The sequence below is a fragment of the Calliopsis andreniformis genome, chromosome 3 (assembly GCF_051401765.1).
Source record: "Calliopsis andreniformis isolate RMS-2024a chromosome 3, iyCalAndr_principal, whole genome shotgun sequence".
Lineage (NCBI taxonomy): Eukaryota > Metazoa > Arthropoda > Insecta > Hymenoptera > Andrenidae > Calliopsis > Calliopsis andreniformis.
Window position 1 is genome coordinate 8,495,106 of NC_135064.1, and position 24,425 is coordinate 8,519,530.

Genomic DNA, 24,425 nt, shown 5'->3' on the forward strand with positions numbered 1-24,425 from the left:
TTCATATCAAAAGGAAGCACAAAGAATGCCCTCTGAGGGTACTTAATACATAAAAGAATATAAAAGAGTCTTACAAATATAACATTTTTTTAATGGGTATACTTAAGGAAACAAAAATTAAAACTTCAAAGCTTTTGCAGCACATAAGAAAAAGATTCAACAGAACATTTTTCAGGCTTGATCTAAAAAACTAAGAGCAGCTTATTGAAATAGACACTGAGGAATCTATTTTTAACAATTGTCGTTTTGCATCATTAAAAAATAATCAAATAATATTGATTATTTTATTCCACTGTATTCTTCAGATTGTACTTTTTTTTAAATAATTCAGCAAGATTACGACTGTACCATCTTGCGAATTGCAAAATCTGTATTTGATGGTATAAATCCAGTACCACCTTGGCGAGTACAATAAAAGAAGAAAAGTGATCGTGACCTCGCAGTCACGCAAGCCACGCGAGGCTGGTCCCTAAGGGGATGTTGGAAGAAATGAGAATGTCGTGACTATGAGGTTTTGACAAGCTTTACCTTTCTGTTGAACTTACCAATATGGTAGAAACTAAACTATTGTTTTCACCTTAATGACTGTTTAGTAGTTTCATAGCTTAAGTTCTAAACTACGATGATCGATGAAACTTTGAACATCTGCATCTTGTTTGATTTGCTAGTTTAACTTCCAGGTTATAAGATTTTGGTAAAGCGAGATCAATGAAACTTTGATTCTATTAATATTGTGACGACACTCTAGGGTATTTCCCTAGGAGACTAAAGCTAGTGCAGAGTTGACACTCCATCTGGCGACACCTGCGAAAAGCAACAGGAAGAACGTTCCCAGTCTCAGTTCCGTTCCGAGTGTCTTAGAAGGACTGTTAAGTAAAGTTTTGTTTGGTTACGAAAGACTCGATCACTTTTCCTACGTCCTACACCCACAATCTCAATATAAATTTCCATTGGCAACAAACTTTACGTAGTGAGATATATGCAATCGAAAATGGTCATAGAAAGTGAAAATACATAAATTAACCATTAACCAAATGATAGGGAAACCATTATTGCAAAACAAGAGGAAACGTGTATTTTTCGAGCGTCTGAAACTAACACTCACAGTTGGTCCGAGTGCCAGTTCAGTGTGCTTTAATACGAAACACGGAAATAGAAAAAAATCTATTATATATTTTTAAGTTTTAATTTTGTGCATAGATTCATTGCCCTTTCTTTTGCACCACTAGTTCCAGAATAGCAAATGTAACTTAATGTATTTTAATATTTAATTTAATCCTAATTCCATGTTTATCAAAGTTTACGAATTACTTGAAGAGGTATGCATAGTACATTCGACAAGAGATATCAGAGATTGTAAAGAGCAATTCTGTGCTCTTAAATACAAAAACTAGCAGATTTGTTAATAAATGCCTTTTTATAATAACTTTTTATAATAACAGTAATCTAATTGTAATAGTCATTTATTAAGTTAAATTGTCTTTTCTTATTCATATATTTTAACATTTATTTTATGTACAAAATATACGTATTCTAGGTTTATCTAGAACTATCCCGAAATGTCCCCCTATTCTTAATAACCAACACCGAAGTTATGACGTGATGTTCCATAGACTTTAATCACTTCCAACTGATCGATCACGGAGTTCATTTCTCTAAAACCGGAAAGCTTCACTGAAAGAAACTTATCTCTCTTACCGTTTTGATCTACTAGTACAAAGAGAATGATACTCTCTTTTCACGTTGTACGTTGACGTTCGATTCACCCAATAGATTTCTTTAACATTCTCCATCTCGAGTGTTCAGCGGCTGGTCTAATTTCACCAGAAAGCCATCCTCGTTCGTTCCCTACTCTTGACTATTCCCCCACTTTACCCTTTCAAGATCGTCTCTGGTGAACGAATTTAGTCGTCCTCCAGAAGGACATCTTATCTTTCCTCGATTTCACTTGACCCCTCATCCATGAACAGTCTACTTCGACGATTGAGCTGCTGTCACTGACTCCCGTATCTTCACCGTCGCCACTTCCGCCTACTGGTTTCTTCTTTTATCACGATGGCTCTGATCTTCTTCCTTTGGCACCAGAGACGGTACGAAGGAGGTTTCTAGATTGAATACTTATTCCTTGGGTCTTTGGAATCGTGAGGACTTTCAAGAAACGAGAAGTACTGAATTTTTAAATGTCTTGATAAAATTCTTCTTTAGTATCCTTCTTTTTAATTTTATTTCGACAGAAATAGTGCTTCTTTGTAAGTAGTCTTTTCTTACAGTAGACCAAACAAGCCTTCGAATGGTATTATTTAGAAACTTTGCATTTGTATTACTTGGAGACAATAGAAAAGAATAACAATTATTTGTATTATTCACATACATCTATTTACGAATTGTACCAAGAGTAGTGACAATTTTATTATTTGTTAGATCTTTAATATGAATGTAATACAGTGTCGATACATGACGCAATCACTGGACTATTTATGGCAGTGGTAGCCAAAGCTTGTTAATGATAGGAGCCATATTTTGTCTATCAGAAATATTCGAATGCTACAATCCTCAGTAAAACAGCTTTATACGATAATACAGGTTGTTCAACAATAAATATCAGAAATTTTAAAGGGTGATTTTACATGCCAAAATGGAACCCAAGAAAATTTCTAAAATTCACGTGAAATGTGTCTGATTTTGGATTTTTTCTACTGACTTCGCAGTGTCTGATTTAAGACTTATTCTACTATCATTGCTAGGTCTGAGTTCATTATATCTGACTCCATACATATTCTACTAGCGTTGCTATGTCTGAGTTCGTTATGTCTAACTCCATACATATTCTACTAACTTTGCTGTGTCTAACTGCGAATCTATTCCCCTAGCTTAAAATAGAAGTACCTCTCTTAGAGAATAAGTGTATTATAAATTAGTTTTAAAAATGTAGACCCAGTAGCTGTAGCAAATATGCAAAAGAACCGCATGTGGCTTGCGAGTAGCAGTCTGGCCGCTATTGATCTATGGTTTGATAACCACATAACTTTGATAACCTTTTTATCACCCTGTAGAGGAATGGCAAAAGGAATCTGAAATTTAATATCTAACCGAATACCACATAAAATTCTTTCTCAAATATTAATAGATTCTTAATAATTTCTCATTCACTCGAAAAGCTACTTTAAAATGTTGAACTTACACCACTTACTAGCTACTTGTACCAAATAGATATTCTGTGTCCATATATTTTCTCCACTCCAGTGAATTCCTTTTCAAAGAGTTAAAATATTCCTCTGTAACTGATTTTGAGGAGAAGGTACTCAGGAGTAACTCCATAGCATGGTTTCAAGCGCATCGTCTAGCAGGTTACTGAAACGGACTCGGAAGATGAGCTGTATAGAGCCAGCTGGAGCGTACGAAGCGAGACGACGTGAGAAGTGGTGATGGGGGAAGAAGTGAGAAGCAGGGTGGGTGAGGAAACTTCAGGGGGTTGATCTTTCAGCCAGGTTGCGGCGAGCAGGAAGGTAGGTCAGTGAACGCGATTCCAGGCAGCTTCAGCGGGAACACCCCGGGACACTCTAGTCCTGCTCTTGTTCGCTCGATATCTGGAAACGACGACAGCAGACGCTGCGGGAACGAGGGTCGGGATAGTGAGGCGATCGGTTGAGAACATATCGCGAATGGGGAAAAGACATCGATGCTATCGAGCGAATTTGATATTTTATGTACGTTCGCAGAGGCGTGAAAATGCTTAAACTTAATGCATTGTTTCCTTATTTCTGTTGCTTCTATCGGGCTCCCATCTTTATTTGAAATAAAAATGATATAACATTTTGGAATAATGACAGTATCTGCTCATTTTCCATTTCTCAGCACATTTCTATTTAGAGATAATTTAAGACTATAATAGTATTATCAACCATTTAATTGAATTCAGAGTGCAGCACAGGTATTACAAGCAATTTCAATTTCGTGGAAGAAGTTTCCGAAACCATTCTAACAGATTGGACTTGAGAACAGGAACGATTTAACATTCCAAGTAATTCTACTAATACTATAGATATGTTGGATCAACTAATAAGAATCTATTTAGCATAGTAACATTATTTTAAGTAGTACTCATGTCCTATGAAAAGGCCTCTGGAGATCATTGTCCCTAATGCTTTAAACGCGACTTCTCATGAGATACATATACTATCATATACTCGATGTCTTGATGTATCTACTTTTCTTGTATACATATATATTCTACAGTTGAAGATAAATCCCTGTTAAAATAGTATACAACTGCATAGAGTATTTGACAATAGATCTGAGAAATTTTAACACATTAATTTTTATGCCTTTAGGCCTGGGATTTCTGAATAGCTGTACATAAAATGTGCCCTAAACCAAAATCAGGAATTATTATGGGTCGGTGACTTGTGTCCAGTAGTTCTCCTTTAAACAAAGCCAAAGGAGTTCGAGGAGGTGCCTTTCCTTCTTTCTTACAAACACAAATTTCCGAGTGAGGTAAACTGAGTCTTTGAATTCTACAATGTCAGTAAGCATTGAATCTTCAAAGCGCAAACATAAATAGTCAACCACACCCTTGTTATATTAGACGATACTTGTGATGGTGGAAGTTTACTTCACAATTATTCAATTACCTGGTACAAAGTTAGTTTAATGTGCAAAAAGTTACATAATCAGTTTTCAAGTAAGAAAGTTACGCGAACACAAGTGTCACCTATATAAGCAGCGCATTTATTAGGTCGATGCATAAATTCATTCCACATCACTTCTTCCTTCTTTTTCTATGGAATTGACATTCATCGAAATGTGTTATTATTCTAACGTATGTGTTATTGTTATGAATAGAAAGAAGGAAACGACATAAATTTATACGTTAATCCAATGTACCAAAATACATAGTTCTGATTTAAAAATTTTGAATCAATTTGAAAACGATGTGGTAGTTTAAAATTTCTGATTATGCGCCAACTAATTTAAAATGCTGGAATATAGAGACATTAATAACAGATCCAGAGGTGCCTAGTAGGATGATAAAGAGAACAGCACACCGTGCAGGCAAGTGTTTAGCCAGCGTTTTGGGGAATATTAAATACCGTATAACAGAAAAGTTATAAGTATTTAAGCGTACAGTGGATCTATAAAATATTCGTACACTAGGCCAAAATATTATCAATTTTTAAATTACTGTAACTTCATGAAAACAAGTCATACACTAACCTTCTTGGAGTAATTTTAATACTAAAAATCAGAGGAATAAATAAAGGTAGTGCTTCTCTAAAACATTGTAAAAATTTAAACAGGTTCAATTTCTTCAACAAATTTTTTTCGTAATCCAAATCATCGTACAAGTATTTAAAAACTGTACTCTCACATCTACAAAAACTTTCATAACTGTTCATTGTGATGTTTTATTATCGAGTTATTGCACTTTGAATGAAATAGAATAATGGAAGTTAGTTTGTATTCTGGGTATTTCGATAGCAGTAACACACTTCATTCAAAGTGATATAACTCAATAATAAAAAATCGCAACGAGCAATTATGAAGATTTTTGTAAATGTGAGACTTCAATCTTTGAACACATGGTGATTTCGATTGCAAAAAACAATCTTTAAGGGAACTGGAACCGTCTAAATTTTTATCTGCTTTTCAGTGTAGAAACATCATGGAAATTCAACTTGGGAATGTGAAAGTAAAGAATTCGCCCTTTAAAATAACTCCAATAAAGTTAATATACGACTTCTTTTTATAAAGTTACAGTAATTTAAAAATTGTCAATATTTCGGCCTAGTGTACGAATACTTTCTACACACACTGTATGTGTGCACATGAACTTTTTTCATTGGTTTCGTATCGAGAACGTATCTTCCAAAACAGTCCAACTGCCACATGTTTGGAAACATCCTGTATAATATACTGTACCGATCAACACAAAGCAGATCTGTGAGGTACTAAGGGAGTTGACCTCTGACCGAATTCATAGAATTACTGACACGCCTCAGACAGAATTACTCGCCATTTAATGCGGAGGTCTGTATGAAAAATTGCATTTCCCGACACCATTAATAACGTGTACGCGATAGAACGTCGGAACACGGAAGAGTATTTACCGATTCTCTCACGGAGAGCAATATGAAGCAAAGTACACTGACCTATTCCTGACGACGAGATGAACTCTCCATGTCAACGTCTCCGCCACTCCCGAGTTATTCGGTGAAAGCGCAAAGACCGCAAGAGAAATATTTCCGTTCCCACCCACCCTCTGTTTTCCCATCCCTCCCATTCCACTTGTGCGCTGCTGCCTCTTTATTCCACCCATCTACGCGGCTCTGCTGGCTAACCATATAAAGTTACGGAAATGGGGTAGATGCGGGAAAGTTTTTATTACGGCAGAGGCTTTTCGATCGCTCGTATGAGTTCTTAATTGGATATTGTTTAGATGGGGCGAGGGGTCCTCCTAACGAAATAAGAAACGGAAGGTGGAAAATCTTTTATTTATTCGTATGATAAAATTATGGATAAACACAAAAATGTTTTTTCAGTTAAGAACGTTAAAAGGGGATTGCAAACCTGAGACTTGTGTCTGTTGTACGATGTGAGATAAAAAAGATAAAGAAAAAGAAATAGCATGGAGATCGTTAGAAGTAGAATTTTATGAAAATATTTTGTGAGAGATATGTATGATTATGTTATTTATAAGTAACGATGAGATTCAAGACTTATAAGAAAAAGGAAGAGACACGAAACAGTATGCTATTTATCTTATTCTTATTTTACAAAATATTTGATATGTCATTTAATGTTACCAAAGAATTTTGCTATTATCGTCATTCTTTGACAGTGCCAGAGAAAATAATTTGTGAAACTCTATTATACAACTTGTTCTGTATATCATCGTCATCTTTAATTAAATCAATCATTTTTTTTAACATTCTGCGTATAAAGTTAATAGAGACTTTAATAGTTAAATTCATTCATAGTTCATAATAAATTAGCATTTATCAAATCAATCGACGTTTCTTTCTATTCCTTTTTGTAGTTACAATAAAAACAGAGATATGACTTAATTTATTAGGGGCAAACTACGTACAAATTACATATGGTTTTTTCTGTCAATCCCAGTAAAAATGTTTAAAAATGAAGTTGATGGTGCATTAATACTTAACATGTATGATGTAGGTACCTATGTGTATATAGTATGTTTTATTATACAAGGTATTAAACAAATTCATATTCTTTTAAATTTCTTGATAATTTTGTAGTACCCATCGACTCAATGTGAAGACTCAGTAATTGAAGTTAGACTATAGTTATTTAATCATGTATTAAAATTCAACTAAATATAAAAGTAGAGCTTGCTTCTATTATTGAAAACTAATAGAAGTAATTCTAATAGTAATTAGTACTTAGGTTTCTAAAACCTGAGCTTAATCAACAAAGTTGAGGTGTTGCTAACTGTACAAATATTACTTCCTGTGTTATTTTTTTCAGGCGTCCTATAATGATTGAATCGAAAAGGTTAAGAACGAGATTGATTTAATATTATAAAATAGTTACATTATAAAAGATTTCGATCTTCTCGTTGCACCCTTTTATCCATATTCATCCGAACCAAATAAAATTGCACATATTGTCGAACTGTCAGCAAAACTCGCCAACTAGTCACAAAGTTAACGTCACTTGTTCCAGAACGAAGTGAAAAGAAAGACCACGAAGTCAATTCGAAAAATCTGTTTCCTCTCGCAGAGAACAAGCCTCTTCTCTCGAATGCATATTTCACTGTGATCTTCTCATTTCGTTGCAGAGGCCTGCTGAATCAGTTGACTGGAAGCATAAAAAGCCTCCGCGCGATCCCAGGAACCTCAGGATAAGGGTTTTCTCGGCATACCTTTCTTTCTGTTCGCCTCTGCAAGGCTCTGTCTTTCTTCGCCATATCTGGAAAGCCCGTGGAAGGTTTGGCGCGCGCGCCTTTGTGCATCCCTTTCTGGGTCAGTTTCTAAATAGGTTCCAGAGCTCGTGAAAATCCACATCATTCACGTGAAAAGACGGACGTGCAGGGAATTCCGCGCGGAAGACATACAAGGATGCGACTGAAAAAGGATTTACCTTCCTTTGATCTGGCTTCTCGAGTGGCTGACGAACTAGCCACGCTCGTATGTGAAAAATTAGGGTTGTCTTTAAGGACGATACCGTGGCTTCGATATTTCCGCCTTACTGATCTTGACAAGACTTCTGAGTGTAATATTGTCGGTAGAAACTTCTCTATGAAGTCTTTTTGTCGCCTTTTGAGTTGTTCTGCTCGAGAGTAGAAGGATATAGACTTGTATCACTGTTGCACATTGGTGAAAAATACACAAATTACGGCAATAATTTAAAGATTAATTTTCTAATAAATATTGTAGTAGCTCAATGCAGCAATTATGAAATATGTTACCTGAAATAATGAAATAACATAATAATAGTATAACAATAACATTTTTATCACTCTTATAATAACAGAGTTTAATAAAAATTGGCCGATCTGGAAATTTGAAAGCTTTAAATGTTTAAGAGGTTTACATTTGAAAGTGTGAATAATTCAAGTGTACACGTTCAATGTTTGATAATTTGAGAGGTTGGAAATTCAAAAATTTGAAAATTTAAATTTTGTGATAGGAACGATTCCAAACTCCACTTTAATGTATACTATAGGATAATTTAAAAAGTAGCTTGAAATTTTTGGCTGTCATAATTTTGTAGTAGTACGTGATACTGCTGACCGAATAATTAATTACATTATTAAAAGTTATAAATTGAATCCAATATCCGTTCAGGAAATTAGAAAGAGTCTCGTTAAGGTATTCACACCGCGAAGTGGTTACTGCATAATTTCGTAGCATCGAAAACTTTACTTCTATCCTGAGTTCAATTATTTATATAAGCGATACTATATTTGGGTCAACCATTAATTCCGTATTATCGGGATTGCTCGTGGGAAATAAGGATGTTTCGTCAAGCATTAATGAGGTGATCACTCAATCAAAATGGCCGTTAGTCAAGTCTAAATTCGATTAGACGTCAAGAAGAGGTATCGAAGTATTGGATCTTCTTGTTTGCTATCTTAATCAACCTCTGACCTTATTGTTATTCTTGCTTTGAAGGTTTCTGTGAACAGTAATTTTTGGCTGACATCATCGTCGATATATATAAAGTTTTGATATTCAGACAGTTTGAGAATAAGTCTTCATCTAAGTCATCAGAAATAGAGAATCATTTGAGATAGACGAAGTGTTATCAATCTATGGTAAACTAAATCTTAGTAGGTGATACTTATATCTAATTACATCTACAATATAATAACATGAAAAAGATTGCATGACTGTTTTTTAATAGTAAATTAACCTTGTCTTAAGTCTTTCAAATAAAGTTTGTAAAAAACAGTTTTTATCACAATACGTATTGAGGTGCCGTAAGAACCTTAACATTTTTTTTATGCTTCGTGAAATATATTCTAAAAATTTGGTGTGTGAAAAGTTACATTTACTTTTGAAGTAAAAAAAATATATAGGGAAATAGGAGAAACTTTTTAATGTTAAACAATCTTGACACTGAGCTTTATAGAATTTTAGGATTTTATAAAAAAATCTATGAGTATCTAAAAATACTCATTCCTTATATTTTTATACTAATTCTTGATATTAAATATTTCACACAAGTATCATCTAATTCTTTAATAATTTGAGATACCCTACAAAATTTGTTCTTCAAGCTCAGATTTCGACTTTAAATATATTTATAAAATACATCTTACGTCCACTTTTAGCAGACGTAAAGGATTATAAAGTACTCCTCTAATTCATTCTATCTTATGACCTGATCTTACACAGTCTTCCTAATGAGAATTATTTTTTACACCTATTAAGATCATGTTTTAGTAACCAGTAAATAAACGCATTTGCGTTGCTTCTGCACACGTAACAAATAGTCTTAAATGTCCTAACAAATCACCAGTTTCTGCTCGGAACCGCGACGTTTATCGTTGCTCCTGAATGGCCTCATGATACATGTGTATCTCGTCGTGGGTCGCATGCATGTGCAATTAAACGACCAAACAAACAGGTCCTAAGGTATCGTTAATACCTATGGTAAATTATAGACCAACTATATGCAATTTGCTTGTTGTAAATTAGTAGCAGACGTTGCGATAATTTCACGCAGGCGACAACTGTTCTGCCACGCTGTTTCTCATTTTATCCTGTGACGTTTGATATGAGCGTTGGGATAAAGCTCCTGCGCGAAGCAATTTTGTGCTGCATGGATATATCTTCACTTATAATTTTGGAGATAGCAGAGACAGACTGATTACTGTTGCAATCTTAAGGAGGTCAGAGTTTGTTGAATGGTTGGGTAAGTGACAGCAACATTTCTATGGTTGTTAGGCTAAATGGCCCAAATCGCTTGTTTTTGATTTCAAGATATTGGCGTTTAAGTTCTTATTCTATGAATTCTATTCCAACTTTGGGAGATAACTAGATTAAAATGAAAGCAAACAAAATATGTTAAGTATTAATTGGAACAAGTTGAACATTAGTGGCGACAGCATATTGGTTTTCCACTGTAACGTAGATTCTAAGAAAAAGTAAGTAAAGAAATGGGTTAAATATGATGATATTAACTTCATGTGACAAATATTGGAGGGATTTTATGGACGACGTTTAAATTAAAAAATTTAATGCTAAACAGAGTCAATCATATTAATTTCACAACCTTATTGAACAAGTGACCTAATATCTTTGGCTTAAATTCTTGAGATGGATTCTCTGAAGCAGAGTTTCTGAAGTGGATATTCTGAAGTAGATTCGCTGCGGTACGTTCTCCGGAAGGAGTTCTTTGAAGTATATTTCTTGAGATGGGTGCTTTGAGGCTGATTTCTTAAAATAGTTTCACCGAGATGAATTCTTGAACTGTCGCTTCACTGGTCCTTTGAGATATAGATTCATGCAAGAGACTTATTTAAAATAGGTTTTTTAATATAGCTTATTTGAGGCTGAATTCTTAATACAGGTTATTTGATATAAGTTTCTCAATGTGGAGTTCCTTCCATAATAAAAAATACTGAACGCAACAGATGATCGTGTACCTTTTACAGTTTTATTCAATCTCCTTTACTTCCTATTATATAGGTGTACAGATACATACATGTACAACGTGATAACATGTATACGTTTCAATATTTTAAAAGGTGGTAGGATACCCCAATTAGATCACAAAATGTCTTATAACATAGCATCTAATCTAATTTGTGAATTCTTAATGATAATGCTCGACAAATCGTTCAGTATAATTGACTTGTATTGTAATGGACTGTCAAAGTATTTACTTCTGTTATTAATAGTACGTACATATGTAACACCACACTTAAAATATTAAAGCTCGCTTTCGTTCTTTGAAAACAATTGTAAATATAAAAAATTGATACCTCAAAGTTCGAATACAATCCGTTCCAGAAGAAGATTCGACTTTTAAGCTGTTCAACTTTCGAGTGAAATTTTCCTACTTGAAGTAATGTGAATTTAATTAATCCATTCCAGACTCCTAAAACTGGCACGACATGGAACTTTTAAACTATCTATTTCCAAAGATTATATGACTAATTTAAAAGATATCTTTTCGAGAAAATAAATTAATTTTAATAATAATGAGAACCATTAAGCCACAGCATCGATTGATGTGTAAACAGGGCCGTATTAAAGATTTTGTGAGGCCTATTTCTGAACAACGAGCGGGGGGGAAGTAGGTTTATACTAAAATTTTCCCTACTTTTTGGAAGTATTTTACAAAGAATTTAATTTAAATTGTAATTTAAAAAAACATTAATAAATCGAAAACACTTTTTCTCTTAACCATTTGCAGAAATTTATTCTTATATATGAAAAAATAAGTCCCCTTAAACGATGAAACTCAGGTTTATAGCTCCCACCCTATCCCCTTCGTAACCCAGGCCTATGTGTAAGTATATATGTATAGGTATTCTGAAACCTAGTCTCATCGCAGCAACTGACGTTACACATGTCTGTCAACTCCATCCTTTCAATATCTTCCAATTGAAATTTCCAATCGATCCAATGCATACTCGCAATCATGAGATTGGACATTTCTGGACCTGGCGGCGGTACGATTGCAGAATGCCAAGTTCGCTGAAGTCTTTGGCAGCACTTCCATCTAACCCATCTCCGCCAAGCTGATCGCTGGCTAGATGCATAGCTCACTGTCACCCGAGACATATTTATACTGCCGGCTCGCGGGTGTATCCTCGATTTATCATGCTGCAGAGAAGCGTCACCGTTTTAAATATTGTGCGTGTGCGAGCGCGAGTGTGACACAAGGAACTGGGAAGGGAGGAGGCAGGAGCCATGAGAGATGAAATATCGTGTCATACTCGAAGGAAAATGATGACGGAACAGGTTGCTTCGTTTAGCAGCTGGTAGCTAGCGTCTAGACAAATTGATGCGTTTACTTGCTGAAAGGGCAGACAAAGCGAGCAATTTCCATACTTAGGGACAATTTTCAGTTAGGACGGTTTTCTGTCCATAATAATTTGTTTGAAGTAAATGAACAATGCAGGGAAACGAATTTGAGAACAGAACGTTTACACATTTTACATACGGTCATTTAGTATCATTTAAGTACTTTTCTCGTTTCTATTGTTAAGGAAAGAAACTGTGCAGTTTAAAAGGTGAATGAAAGTGATTTTTAATTATACATCACGTATTTAATTGGAAACGTTGATTACAGTTGGGGGAACGTGGGTGGACAGGATATTCTCCTACCAGTTGTCACTAGTTTCGAATTGGAATTTTGCCAGTGGATGTATTGAGATCTCACGGTTTCAAAATTCCAGACGATATTGCAAAACTTGCTCGATCTTCCTCTATTTCACTGCTTCCTCTCGCAAGTTTTCTCATATTTTCGAATGTGCACTTTCTCTGCCAAAATATAGCAGGTATAAGGTGGACCAATTTAAAAAATATGTCTTTATTTGTATTCTTCCTATCGATCTATTTGTTATAATAAATCTAAAATCACAGACACATTTTTCAAATTAGTTTTAAAGTTTTTTATAACGTTTAAAATTTTTGCAGGTTTTACGATTATATTTAACTATAAGACTATTTCTAAAAATCTGAAATAACACTTAGTTAAAGTAAACTCATAACTTTTATGACAGTTTTCAAGTTTATAACCCAAAGTATAGATACATCACTTATCCTAATTTTCTCTGCACCCCTTTCATCTAAAATTTTATTAATTTTCCTTTTTCCAAATTTCTATAGTAATATATACACCAGTTCAGTCTAAATCTATGTGAATGAATCTGTAAGTCACCATAATTTTTCATTTGTTGAAACAAAATTTCTTTTATTTTTGAGCTAAAGTTTTTAGAGATATCTCTATTTATGACACGAATAATTGCGTCATTATAAATGAGCAATGGAATAAATTTATAAAAACCTTCATTTACTAGATAAGTCATTTAATTCACTCTTAATCGTTATTTAACCGATGACAATGAAGTTGATTTACACAATTCAGAATGTCAATTAGTGTCAGATAAAATTAGTCTATTGCATTCTGTCTTTCAAGCGAGTTATTTTCAACTTTCATATTAATTCTCGTCTGCATACCTTAAATCAAATTAATTGATATTGTATAATTAATATTGATAATTGTTATTGTTAACCATTTCATTAATGATGGTATTTCTATTCAAATGAAATTTACAAGAATTTTTTTCAGAGAAAATTCAGTGATCAAAATACTTAAAATATGTTGTTACAGTAAAATGTTTTAACTTAGTATAAATATATTAACACGTACTAGATAGTCAATATATCTAAATATGTACTAACTTGACACGTGCACGTATTCACATGTAATAAAGTTTAATTTTTTATTACTACTAAAACTGTACAGAATGCACCGCCTAGTTTGTACCTGTAGAACTCATGAATGGATACATTTACTCGAAATAGTATTACAGATTTATATTTAGTTGCTATTTTTGCTAATACGTCATACCTATATATAAATGCATACACTAACTATATAAGTCGTAGGTGTAAGATTTACTGAAATTCCACACTTTCACTTTGACATGTATAAATAGTTGTCATTGTTCTGTTTAAGTAGAGTCCTCTAGTTGGTTCCTCTGTCAAGATGAATTTTAACAAATCTTCGCTCAAGTTTATGCACAGATCCTTCGCTAAATTGACATAACAAAGAGACCAGCTGTAATGGTTTACAGAAAAACAGCTTAGCCATCTGCTGTCACATTTCCATTCGCCTCCGTTCCCATCAGACGCGGGATTTCTCCTTGAACGTCGCGTCGCCTCTGCCGAGAAACGTTTTTACGTGTCGGCCTGTCGAGTTACCTCAAAATCTCGCGACGTAGTGCATTAAGTTGGTTGCATATCCAGTTATGGCCTGAAAATTCTTCAAATCGAACGTTGGCCATAAACGAAAAGTATCTGAAAGCGCCGTCACCTAATGGAAAACTTAATTCCTCGGGGATTAAGGAATCTTAGAGGGTGACACTGCGTTTACTTTTCTCTCTGCTTGCACAGGGCTTAAGAGCTTGTGGAACTGTATTTAATTATAGAAAGAGTTAACAAAACTGTAGAAAGTCGATAGATGTAGATTTCATGCTTTTGTACTTCTACCGCGTTTCTTATTTTAAAATAACGAAATATTTGCATGTTAAATAAAGGATTACTTTAAGCTTCACGATAAATGGAGAAATATTTCCTGAATCTTCTGCTGGTCCATTAAAAGTTTGAACAAAAGTAACTCCGGTGTCTTAATCTTTTGTTTTATGAAGTATCTTCCAGAAGATGCATCGGTTTGTGCATCTACAAGGTATTAAAATAATTACAAGTACTTGTGTTAGGAACAAACATAATATACATGCCAAATATTCATCTAAATTAATGTTCAGTATATAATTAAGGGAAAATCTAAGTATTCCGTTTTCTAAATGTTAGAAGAATCAAGGATGAACCTTTACTGAAAACCAATTGAAAGTTGAGTTAAATTATAGAATATTTAGCAATATTAAACATTGTAGAAACATTCAGTTAATTTATTACCTCAGATCAAGAAATTGAGGAAAAATCCAAGTAGAGACCTTGAAATTCGCAATACTGAAGTAATTCAATTCGTTTAAGGAATAAATATTTTGTGTTCCACTTATTACCTTCTGTTAAGTATGACGTGTCAATATTGAACCTTACAGTAATAACAAATTTTAAAGAAAAAATGTTATATTTGGCTATTTGTGAAAAATTCTCACTATTGTGAAAAGTTGTAACAAAGCTGTCGATATCTTTCATGGTAAAAAGATTTAAATAATATTTAACACGATACCCAAATCGTGATAGCAAAAGTGTATAGTCAAAAATTTGGTCTGCATATAGTGTTAAGTTTATGCAGAAGTATTAAGACATTAAATATTATATATAACTTCAATTTAATTTCAATATTGTTGTAATTGAATCACAAATTGCATCTAAGTTTCTAAATTCGTTTTAGTTGAATATTCGATTTTTAATTAAAGTCTTCTTAGTCTTTTAAGATTGTACAAAAACGTTTAGTATGCTAACAAAAATTTATTATCAGACATTGAAGAAGTATCCAGAATAATAAATTTTATTCGCCTTATACCAAAAATTATATCTTGTTAGTGACTTCCATTTTCCGCGTCGCAGATATAAGTCCTTCCTGCAATATTTTTCTCGACAATTTTCAATGTTTCTGGTTCCAGAGCTTGAATTTCTTCATATAACGTATCCTTACACTTCTGCATTGTTCGGGACTTATTGGCAAATACCCGCTCAATCCTATATCTCCAGAGAAAAATACTGGAACAAATTCAAGTTCTGAAACGAAAAATATAGAACGCTGACGTGAAAAGTGTTGCCCTGAAAAATCTATATCTGCGAAGCAGAAAATATAGGTTATTTGCATATCATTTTCCACAGCTCAGTGAAAAAAAGAAGAAAGTTTTTCAACGTTTAAATTACTTATGGGCGACCCTGCATTACGTATCATTTGAACAGTCATGCAGCTTGGCACGACAAAGAATGCAACAACCCTCTCTACTTAGTAGTGACCCTGACGGCCGTCGAAAATGGCAGAAAAATTATATATGGCATCAGTTCCGAACATCAGAGACGCGTGTAATTTCTCTCCCACGATAATTGGCTGTACTTAAACACGTCATTACGATGCGAATGCCATGTGGGAGCGAAAGTTGCACGCCAAACTACTCACTGAGTTTTTGCACGATGCGACAATTATCCTTACTCTTATTCGCTTTGTTTCGATCTCGATTCGACATTGTAGTGCCTTTCGACCTTTATTTATGCGCCACTCACAATGCACTCGTCACGAACTCTCGAAGTCTGAACGGATAGGAATCCCATTATAATTTCTTGCATTATTTATAGCAAGAAAATGTCCCACTTTGTTATAGCTCTCATTTATAGAAGATGGAAGTATTTCTGAAGAGAATATGAATATTTAATATCTTGAAATCTATCATTTTTATGCTAATGTGAATTTATTATTATGTAATTTATAAAGCAAGAAAGGAATTGCAATTTAATCCAAAATTCCTACATTGCAAGAATTTATAGACTCGGTACACGCTACTGTTTTTTGAACGTATAGCAGCCCTGGAGCTGTGGAGTAAGACGTCGGATGTGTTTACTGACTGATTAATTATAGTCGGGCTAGTACTATAGTATGGTCGTAAAATTAATGACAGTACATTTGGGGCACTAGACAAGTGAAGAAATACTATATCGTCGACGCTATATTATCTGTTTATATTTAAGAAATTTTATTACATTTCTAGTTCAACTGTACAAGTTATTCAAAAATCAAAGTCGCGACAAATGCACGCAGGAAAGACGTGCGTTGTCGTTGCCAAAACGTACTCACAAGGAACGTCAATTTCGTGTCATCTTCTGATTCTGATGACATTGAGTATACGAGAGCACAAAAAAAAATTAGTAACATTTCTATAAATATCTCGAAAACTGCATTAGTTTTCTACTGCATTAGTTTCCTACCTGCATTAGGTAGAAAAAAGTGGTAAATATACAAAACACGCAATTTTTCATAAGCAATAAAGTAACCTAAATAAAATTCGAGATATTTAGGAAAATGTATTTTCCACCCCAACTTTGGGGGTGATTTTCATCCCCCTAAAAACGAATATCAGCAGCTAAAAAATATGTGTGTAACTTTTTTCGATACACTACTCGTGTACCAAGTTTCATGACAGTCGGAAGTTGACAATAAAGTGGTGTCCTTTGTCAGATTATACCCTTGGGTATTAATATAAACTATTCTAAAGCCATAAATTCGAAAGAACGTGTAAGTAATCCAAAAATAGTTTTATAAAGAACGTAAACGTTTTTTATTTTAACCGCCGAGTAAGCGTCTATTTTCTACACGATGCATCGAAATACCCACATAATAAATTCCTCCGAAAACATTCTTGAAGCGACACCGCTAAAAATACGAAACCTCCAGAATTGTCGTGGATGCGCGAAACATTGTAACAATGTAGGCGCCAAAGAGCCCCGCCCACGTGGGTTTCAGAAATCGCGGGAGCTTTGTCTCACTTAACAATCTTTGACAGCTGAGAATATGAAGTAAGCAGCATCTATTTTAAGCAAACAGAAATTTCAGCAATATCAAACGAAACGCAAGAAAGATAGAAGAACTAATAGAAAATATATTTAAGATATAATCAAAATAAATACTTGGCAGTAAGGGAAAATTAATTAGTATTACTTTCATTAGGATTTATACATTTGCTATAACTTTGCCTGTCGTCGTATCCGTCTGCAATTGCAATTTTGACAGAAATAAAACTTTGTACCGTATTTCTGCGTAGTTGTAAGCTGGATTTTACATAGAAACAACATTCTTCTCATTTTTCTGAGGATTTCTGTCATAGCGCACGGGATAATGCCAATTTGGTCTATTTGGACATCCAGGTAGACAATTCGCTCTGAGACAGGTCCGAGAGCTGTTCGCCCCGAATGCTGCCTACGAACTCCTTTGAGGATTTTCGGGTACTTTCGGTCATCCCTGGAAACTTCTAACTCTGTCTGCAGGACGTATTCTCTATTTATCTACCCTCTCAAGGTGTTCTCAGCTCTGTTCGCGTTCGGGGCGAGAATGTCTGGACACGACCAAAAGCAGCAATCACGGACCATTCACCGATTACCACCGACTATCACCGATCGTCATTGACCAACCACCAAAATTAATATTCAGGGTTACGCTGTAATTACTAAATGGTCGATGTCATTTGAACCACGAATGTAATTGTAAATCGGTTTTGATATTCTAATACCATTTTCAATTTTAATATTTCGTATAAATTGATTAATAAAACAATTTGGCTGAGAGTCCATACATCAATCATTGTACTCATCTTATTAATATTTTAATAATTGTATATATATGTATGCAGCAATATAATATATTACTTTAATATCTTTGGAAATTTTTGATATATAGACTTTTTTGAACATAATACATTTAATATTTTGAGAGTGTGTGATTATAAATCAGTCGCAAACGGTTGATGCTATACATGTCAAACAATATAGACACATATCTATTATATATTTTAGGTAAGTATTTATATCTACGTCAATAAAAATAAGATATATAAGGAATACAAGACAAAATATAAAGTAGTGTTATTTGATTATATGATTCATTTATCAGATATAATTAAGGTATTGAATCTGTCATTTCTACGTTTCAAATTTGGTTGGTTTCTGACGATCGGTGGTGATGGTTGGGTGTGACCACTCCCTAACTGGTAAGGTGGGGTCTATGGGACACCACATGAAAGTTAAAAACAAATAATATTTTAATTTCAACGCACATAGAAACTTGTGATCAATATTTAATAATTTGACCTATCTTTTAATACTTTTTACATTGGATTATATCACAGGAGACTATAACACTTCTGTATCTGAAGGTCTTAGTGGAAAACCCGATTGAATAATCATAAATAAGTATCACATTTATGTCGTTACAAAGTTTCCAAATCTACGACCATTGTTTGACCTGACTTTCGATTCAAGAACCCGAAATTTACAAGCTTCCAAGATTTTAACCCGATTCGATTTCAACTTTGGTGTTGTTGATTTACAAACATTTTACTTGTTAGTAACAGCGTATTTTTGATGATTGGTGAAGGCAGTTAGCCCGACGCTATGTTGCTTTCGTACGATTTATGACTGGGACTTGGGATGCGTGAGACCTGTGAAGGGAGTGCTTGAAATAAGCAGTCCTAGCAGCGAATGATAGCTGCTGGTCACGTTGGGTTTTCCAACTATCGGCTATCTGAGATTGCTTGTTATCTGAAGAGAGTTTGGAACATAGCAAGCGACCCGAGTGACGTCGTATTGCTAAACAACAATATTGTTCCTACAGGGCTCCATACACGAGGCATCCAGGCACGAGACTTGCCTTATAAGTCAAATTCATTGAGTCTTGGGATGCATGAGACCACCCTTTTCTCTGTATCACCAAATTAAACATTTAAGGTGCAAACACATTACTGTCACGCCACATGAACTCACGTTACATGTTATAGCAAATTTGTTTCATATTATAGCGAAATAGGTCTAAAACAAGGGGAAAACCTCGGCTCATACTATAGATTTGTTATAATATACGTATAACATGAATTCACGTGACGTGATAATAGTATGTTCGCACCCTTAATAATATATTAATAACATAACCACAATTTTCTGGCATATTTTGACAGTGATTAACACGTCATTGGTCATACAAACGAAATCTCGTCATTGTAGTGTAGGTACTGTAAAATATCTTCCCGCACGATTAGACTTATTTCTCAACATGTCTCGAAGGAAGTAATAGATTTGAAATCACTTGAAGTTATTTTGAATTCCTTTGCCTCTTCAAAGATCGAATAACAGTCAAAATGATCAAAGTGATCTGGACCCATCAAAACTCGCGAAACATGCCTTGAAGCAAGTCTCCTTATATAAAGAATACTTAATGGCGAAATTGAGACGGATATCGAAACATGAACACTGTTACTAATACCAAAAGAATCAAACATTTACCTATACTATTACATCCACTGTATGTATCAAAACACTGAATTTAGCCTAGAATAGTAGAAAATGTTTAACTTGGTGATAGAAAGAAAAGAGAAGTCTCAAGTCTCCTAAGATTCAATGATACCAACTCATGAAGCAAGTCTCCAGCCTGGTTGCATGGCGTATGGAGCCCTTAAAAAGGACCTAACCACGAACTAAGTAAGACGATACCTTTTGTTACGAAAAGTATGACGAATCCTATAGCATTTACCCCAAAACCAGGAAATAAAACGTTTGACTTAGCATGTTTCCAGCGTTTACAGAAGTCTTGTTATCACATGAACATCACAAACTTTTGGGTCCCGGCCCCATCAATGTCTTACCCGAACCATGGCTCGCACACTCGTACTGATAATAAAATGTTAGCCACTTAGACGTACTGTTAAACGTATCGTGGTTAGTTGGATCGACATAGCGACACGTATTTAGCTACTCACCGTTCTCCATGTTGAGCTCCGCAGCAGTTCTGTAGGACATAGGCCTCCCGAAGTCGCTAGCATCGCTCGGATGCAGCAATAATTGATGAGACGCTCTGGAATGATGCCTTGAGGATGCACGGTGCAAGTGAACACTATTTAGGACGGTATTGCTGGAGGCGCGACTAAGCGCCTCCCTTTGACGCACGGCCTCCTTGTAGATCTTGCAGTACATCACGATCATCACGAGGCCTGGTATCCAGAAAGACACCGAGGAACTCACCACGGCGTACACTTTATTCACCACGAACACGCACACCTGATTCAGCGAGATTCAACGATGAATTCTTTTGCGAGTAACGATACGTCTGCGAAGATCGATTTGAATTTGACGTTGATCCTGATTTAATTAAAGGAGAATGTCCTTTGACTAGACTCTTTCTTCGGTACCAAACTATCGCATTTTTTTGTGAACATTTTTAGCCAGATAGGTGAGTTCATTCGAACTCAGAGATTTACTTTGGAGTCTAATGTGAGGGAATCGGTTTTCGTTTAACGTTGATCGCAATTTAGTTGAATGAAATAGCTTTTGAACTCCGGTTTCAGTATACGTTAAACTTTTATGGAGTTTTGGATTTCGTCCGCGAGTGTTTTCTAGGAGTTTAATTTGATGAATTGAACGGTTTTTGGATTTTTTGATTTAAGGTAGTTCAGATTATTCCGGGAATTTATTTGCATCACGTTTCTCAGGGGTTTCCTTTTAATTTTGTGATATAGTTTTCGCTATTTTAGTATTATTTTAATGTATTTATTTTAGTGTTTTAGTATTATTTTTCCCGACTTTAAGGAAATTCATAATTTTACAAGACTATGTGTACAAGGATGAGTCTCATAACGTGATAACTTCAAATAACTCACAAGTTATTGGTTGTACGCAAAAATGTTTCAAATAAAAGTTGCATGCATTTATAAAGGGGGACATATAGTACTGTATTAAATTTTTTTGTTACTTTAGTTTTCCAACAGCATATGTGTATCACCTTTACTTTTTCAAAGAAATCGACTAACAGTTAATCCCGAATTTGGATAAAATACGATACGAGACTCATCTTTATTCATAAGTTACATGGGTAATCGTTACGTTTGCACTTCTTTAATTATTTTTCGTATACACGATTCTCTAAACTTGAAATATAATTCATTTAAAATTTAATTAAATCAATTAGTTAATTTTTTCTAATTAAATTAGGTATTTTGACAAACATTTAGATTAAATCCTTAGTACCTCATTATATTCCCTAAAAGTAAGCATTTTCCTTCCTTTTGTGAAAGCCTTTATAATGTATTTAAGCAAGACGATGTTGATTGTTAAATATTTCTTATTTACCATTTTTTTCCGGAACTATAACATGTTTCATTAAACACGATTTATAAGTTTTGTGTGAAAGGTGAAGAAAAGACGAACATATATTCATAGTTAGCTTAATTATCAACAATTAGAAGATTAGGAAGTCGATATATGTTATTAATATCTACCCTAATGGCGATAATAAAAGCATTACTTCTCGCAAGACAGTGAAATATGGAGGGCGAAGGTGCAGGTAGAATTTCGATTAATAGAACGTCCACAGTTATGAACGCACATTGTACTAGAAGTGTATTATCGGAGCAATACATTATCTTTATGTACCGTTTTGTTCCTTAGCTGAGAGCTATTGGTAGTAGTAACTGGATTAATCGAGAACTTATTAACTGTAGCTTCGATTATTGGAAAATCATGAACAATTGGTAATCGGTTCTTTTGCCATTTTTCATGATGCTAGGTACTTGGCTTTTCGTGATTTATTAGGAAAGTAATGAGCTTTCACAGTTTTTTATGAAGTTATAATAGTGAAGAAATAATAAACTGTTTCTAGTACCTTTTTGTATAAAATAACTAAGATTATGGACATGGAAAAAAGTTAGTCAATGTAACAACATATGGTCAATCACTCACACTACCTAGCGAAATGATGCATACGGGACAGTGATCGTTAAAGTGTCAAGAACAGAAAAGTGTAGAAATCTGAAGAGATTGTGAATAAGAGAAAGATGGTCAGAAATAAAGGTGGCAGGTTTAATTACGGGTGGGTGACAATTAAAAATACAAACGAAGCTAAAAATGTGTGCGTCGATAATAAAAGTAAGGAAGATACAAGTAGAAATGGAAAAGGTAATTAAAAACAGAAACGAAGGAATTTAATAACGGCTGCAAAGGGACGGAACTTAAATGAACGAATTAAAACTGAAGGTGAATAAATTACAAATAATACGAGAAAACATAATTCGAAGGTAGAAACGAAACAAAAGAAATGTGAAACAACCAGCCATAAGATAAGAATTTTCAAGAAATCTATAATTCAGAATAAAACTAGAAAAGAAATGGTAACAGTAATAAACGAAAGAATTAAACTCAAAAATTAGAATCGGATAACGAAGAAGAAATTAAAATTCAAAAAGAGGATGATTACAAACAGAATGTTGGAAGTATAATTAAAACGAAGGAGATTATGAATTAAAGTAAGCAAATGAAACACAAAAGCGAGGAAGATTACTAATAAAAGTGAAAACTAAGAAACAAGTACACGAATTACTGGAAAATAGAGAACAAAAACTGTAATAGCAAGGAACACGAAGTTAAATGGAAATTACTACTAACAGCAGGGACATTAAGGTGTAAATCGCGAGAATGCGTTTGAAAGCAAGGATGATTCTGCTGTATGCTATCATTGTTCCATACAATTCGAAGTAATGGCGTTATTTAAGATACTTACGAGGATGCTTTTAAACTGTAAAAGTGCTGAGGTTACCAACATATACTTTTGGTCACGGCGATCGTATGACTATGCAATTTCGCGTCATAAAATTATAACGTTTGTAAGTGTATGCGTGCGTATACATATGTACATAGAGTAATAGAGACTTTGTCACAACCAAACAAAGCTGGTGTAAGCAACCTGAAGGCACCATCAACCCAATCTGTCTAGTAACTAGTAAAAAATGTAATAATTAAAGTAAGTGTCCCAGTACCTGGACGTTTTGGATTTCAAATGTCCTAGTAAATGGACAATCGAAAGATGCATGTATCTTAACACTCGAATTGCGTCTCAGTAACTGAACATACTGCTGTATGATAATATTCTTTGTTTTTTATTTGTAATAGTAGCTTTATATTAGAATTTAAGCTTAAAATGAAATAAAATTAGCATTAGTGTCCAAGTATTGGGACATTAAAGAGAGATGATGAAACGAAAATTGCCGAAAAGAGATTTCCAAAATTCAGGAACAATGCAAACCAAAACACAACACATTTGTGCTCATTGTCAGCGCAGAATATTAAAGCCTCCAGTTATACCTATACATAGGTATAGGTATTCCCATTCATAATACTTTCGAGCAAGAGACTGATACTAAATCATCTCTATGCAAATTTCCGAAGATCGTCCATCCTGCTCCATCGTCGTCTTCTTTCGTCTCACCCTTCGTTTCGATTTTCCACGGATTGAAATTCTGTCTTGCACGATTGAAGTGTAAATATCCGATAAAATATTCTATTAACTGCGAGGAGAAAATTGAACGTCCCGTCGTTTATTGAGCTTCTAGCTGACAAGATTAACGCAGAAAGGAGTTCGAATTACAAATTCTTTCTAGAAATGCGACGCAATGAATGTGACTGTTTTGAACCTATTCGATAACTTCATGAAAACTACATCGAATTAATTTTCGTGAAACTTTAAGCGCAACAAGTGTTTCTGATATTTAT

At 34.3% G+C, this 24,425-nt stretch overlaps 1 protein-coding gene and 1 long non-coding RNA gene across 3 annotated transcripts in view; both read right to left on the reverse strand.

Annotated features, from left to right (window-relative positions):
• LOC143188883 (octopamine receptor beta-2R-like) overlaps window positions 1–24,425 on the reverse strand; it is a 76,773-nt gene that overhangs the window by 28,105 nt on the left and 24,243 nt on the right. For both annotated transcript variants that reach the window (XM_076393384.1, XM_076393385.1), the window contains one exon: window positions 20,645–20,942. In XM_076393384.1, the coding sequence (XP_076249499.1) occupies window positions 20,645–20,942 (298 nt within the window). The remainder of the gene's footprint in view (window positions 1–20,644; window positions 20,943–24,425) is intronic.
• LOC143188885 (uncharacterized) lies at window positions 15,770–16,425 on the reverse strand. The gene is made up of 2 exons (XR_013003583.1): window positions 16,306–16,425; window positions 15,770–15,911 (listed from the first exon to the last, which is right to left on the reverse strand). It is a non-coding gene; the product is annotated as an uncharacterized LOC143188885 (long non-coding RNA).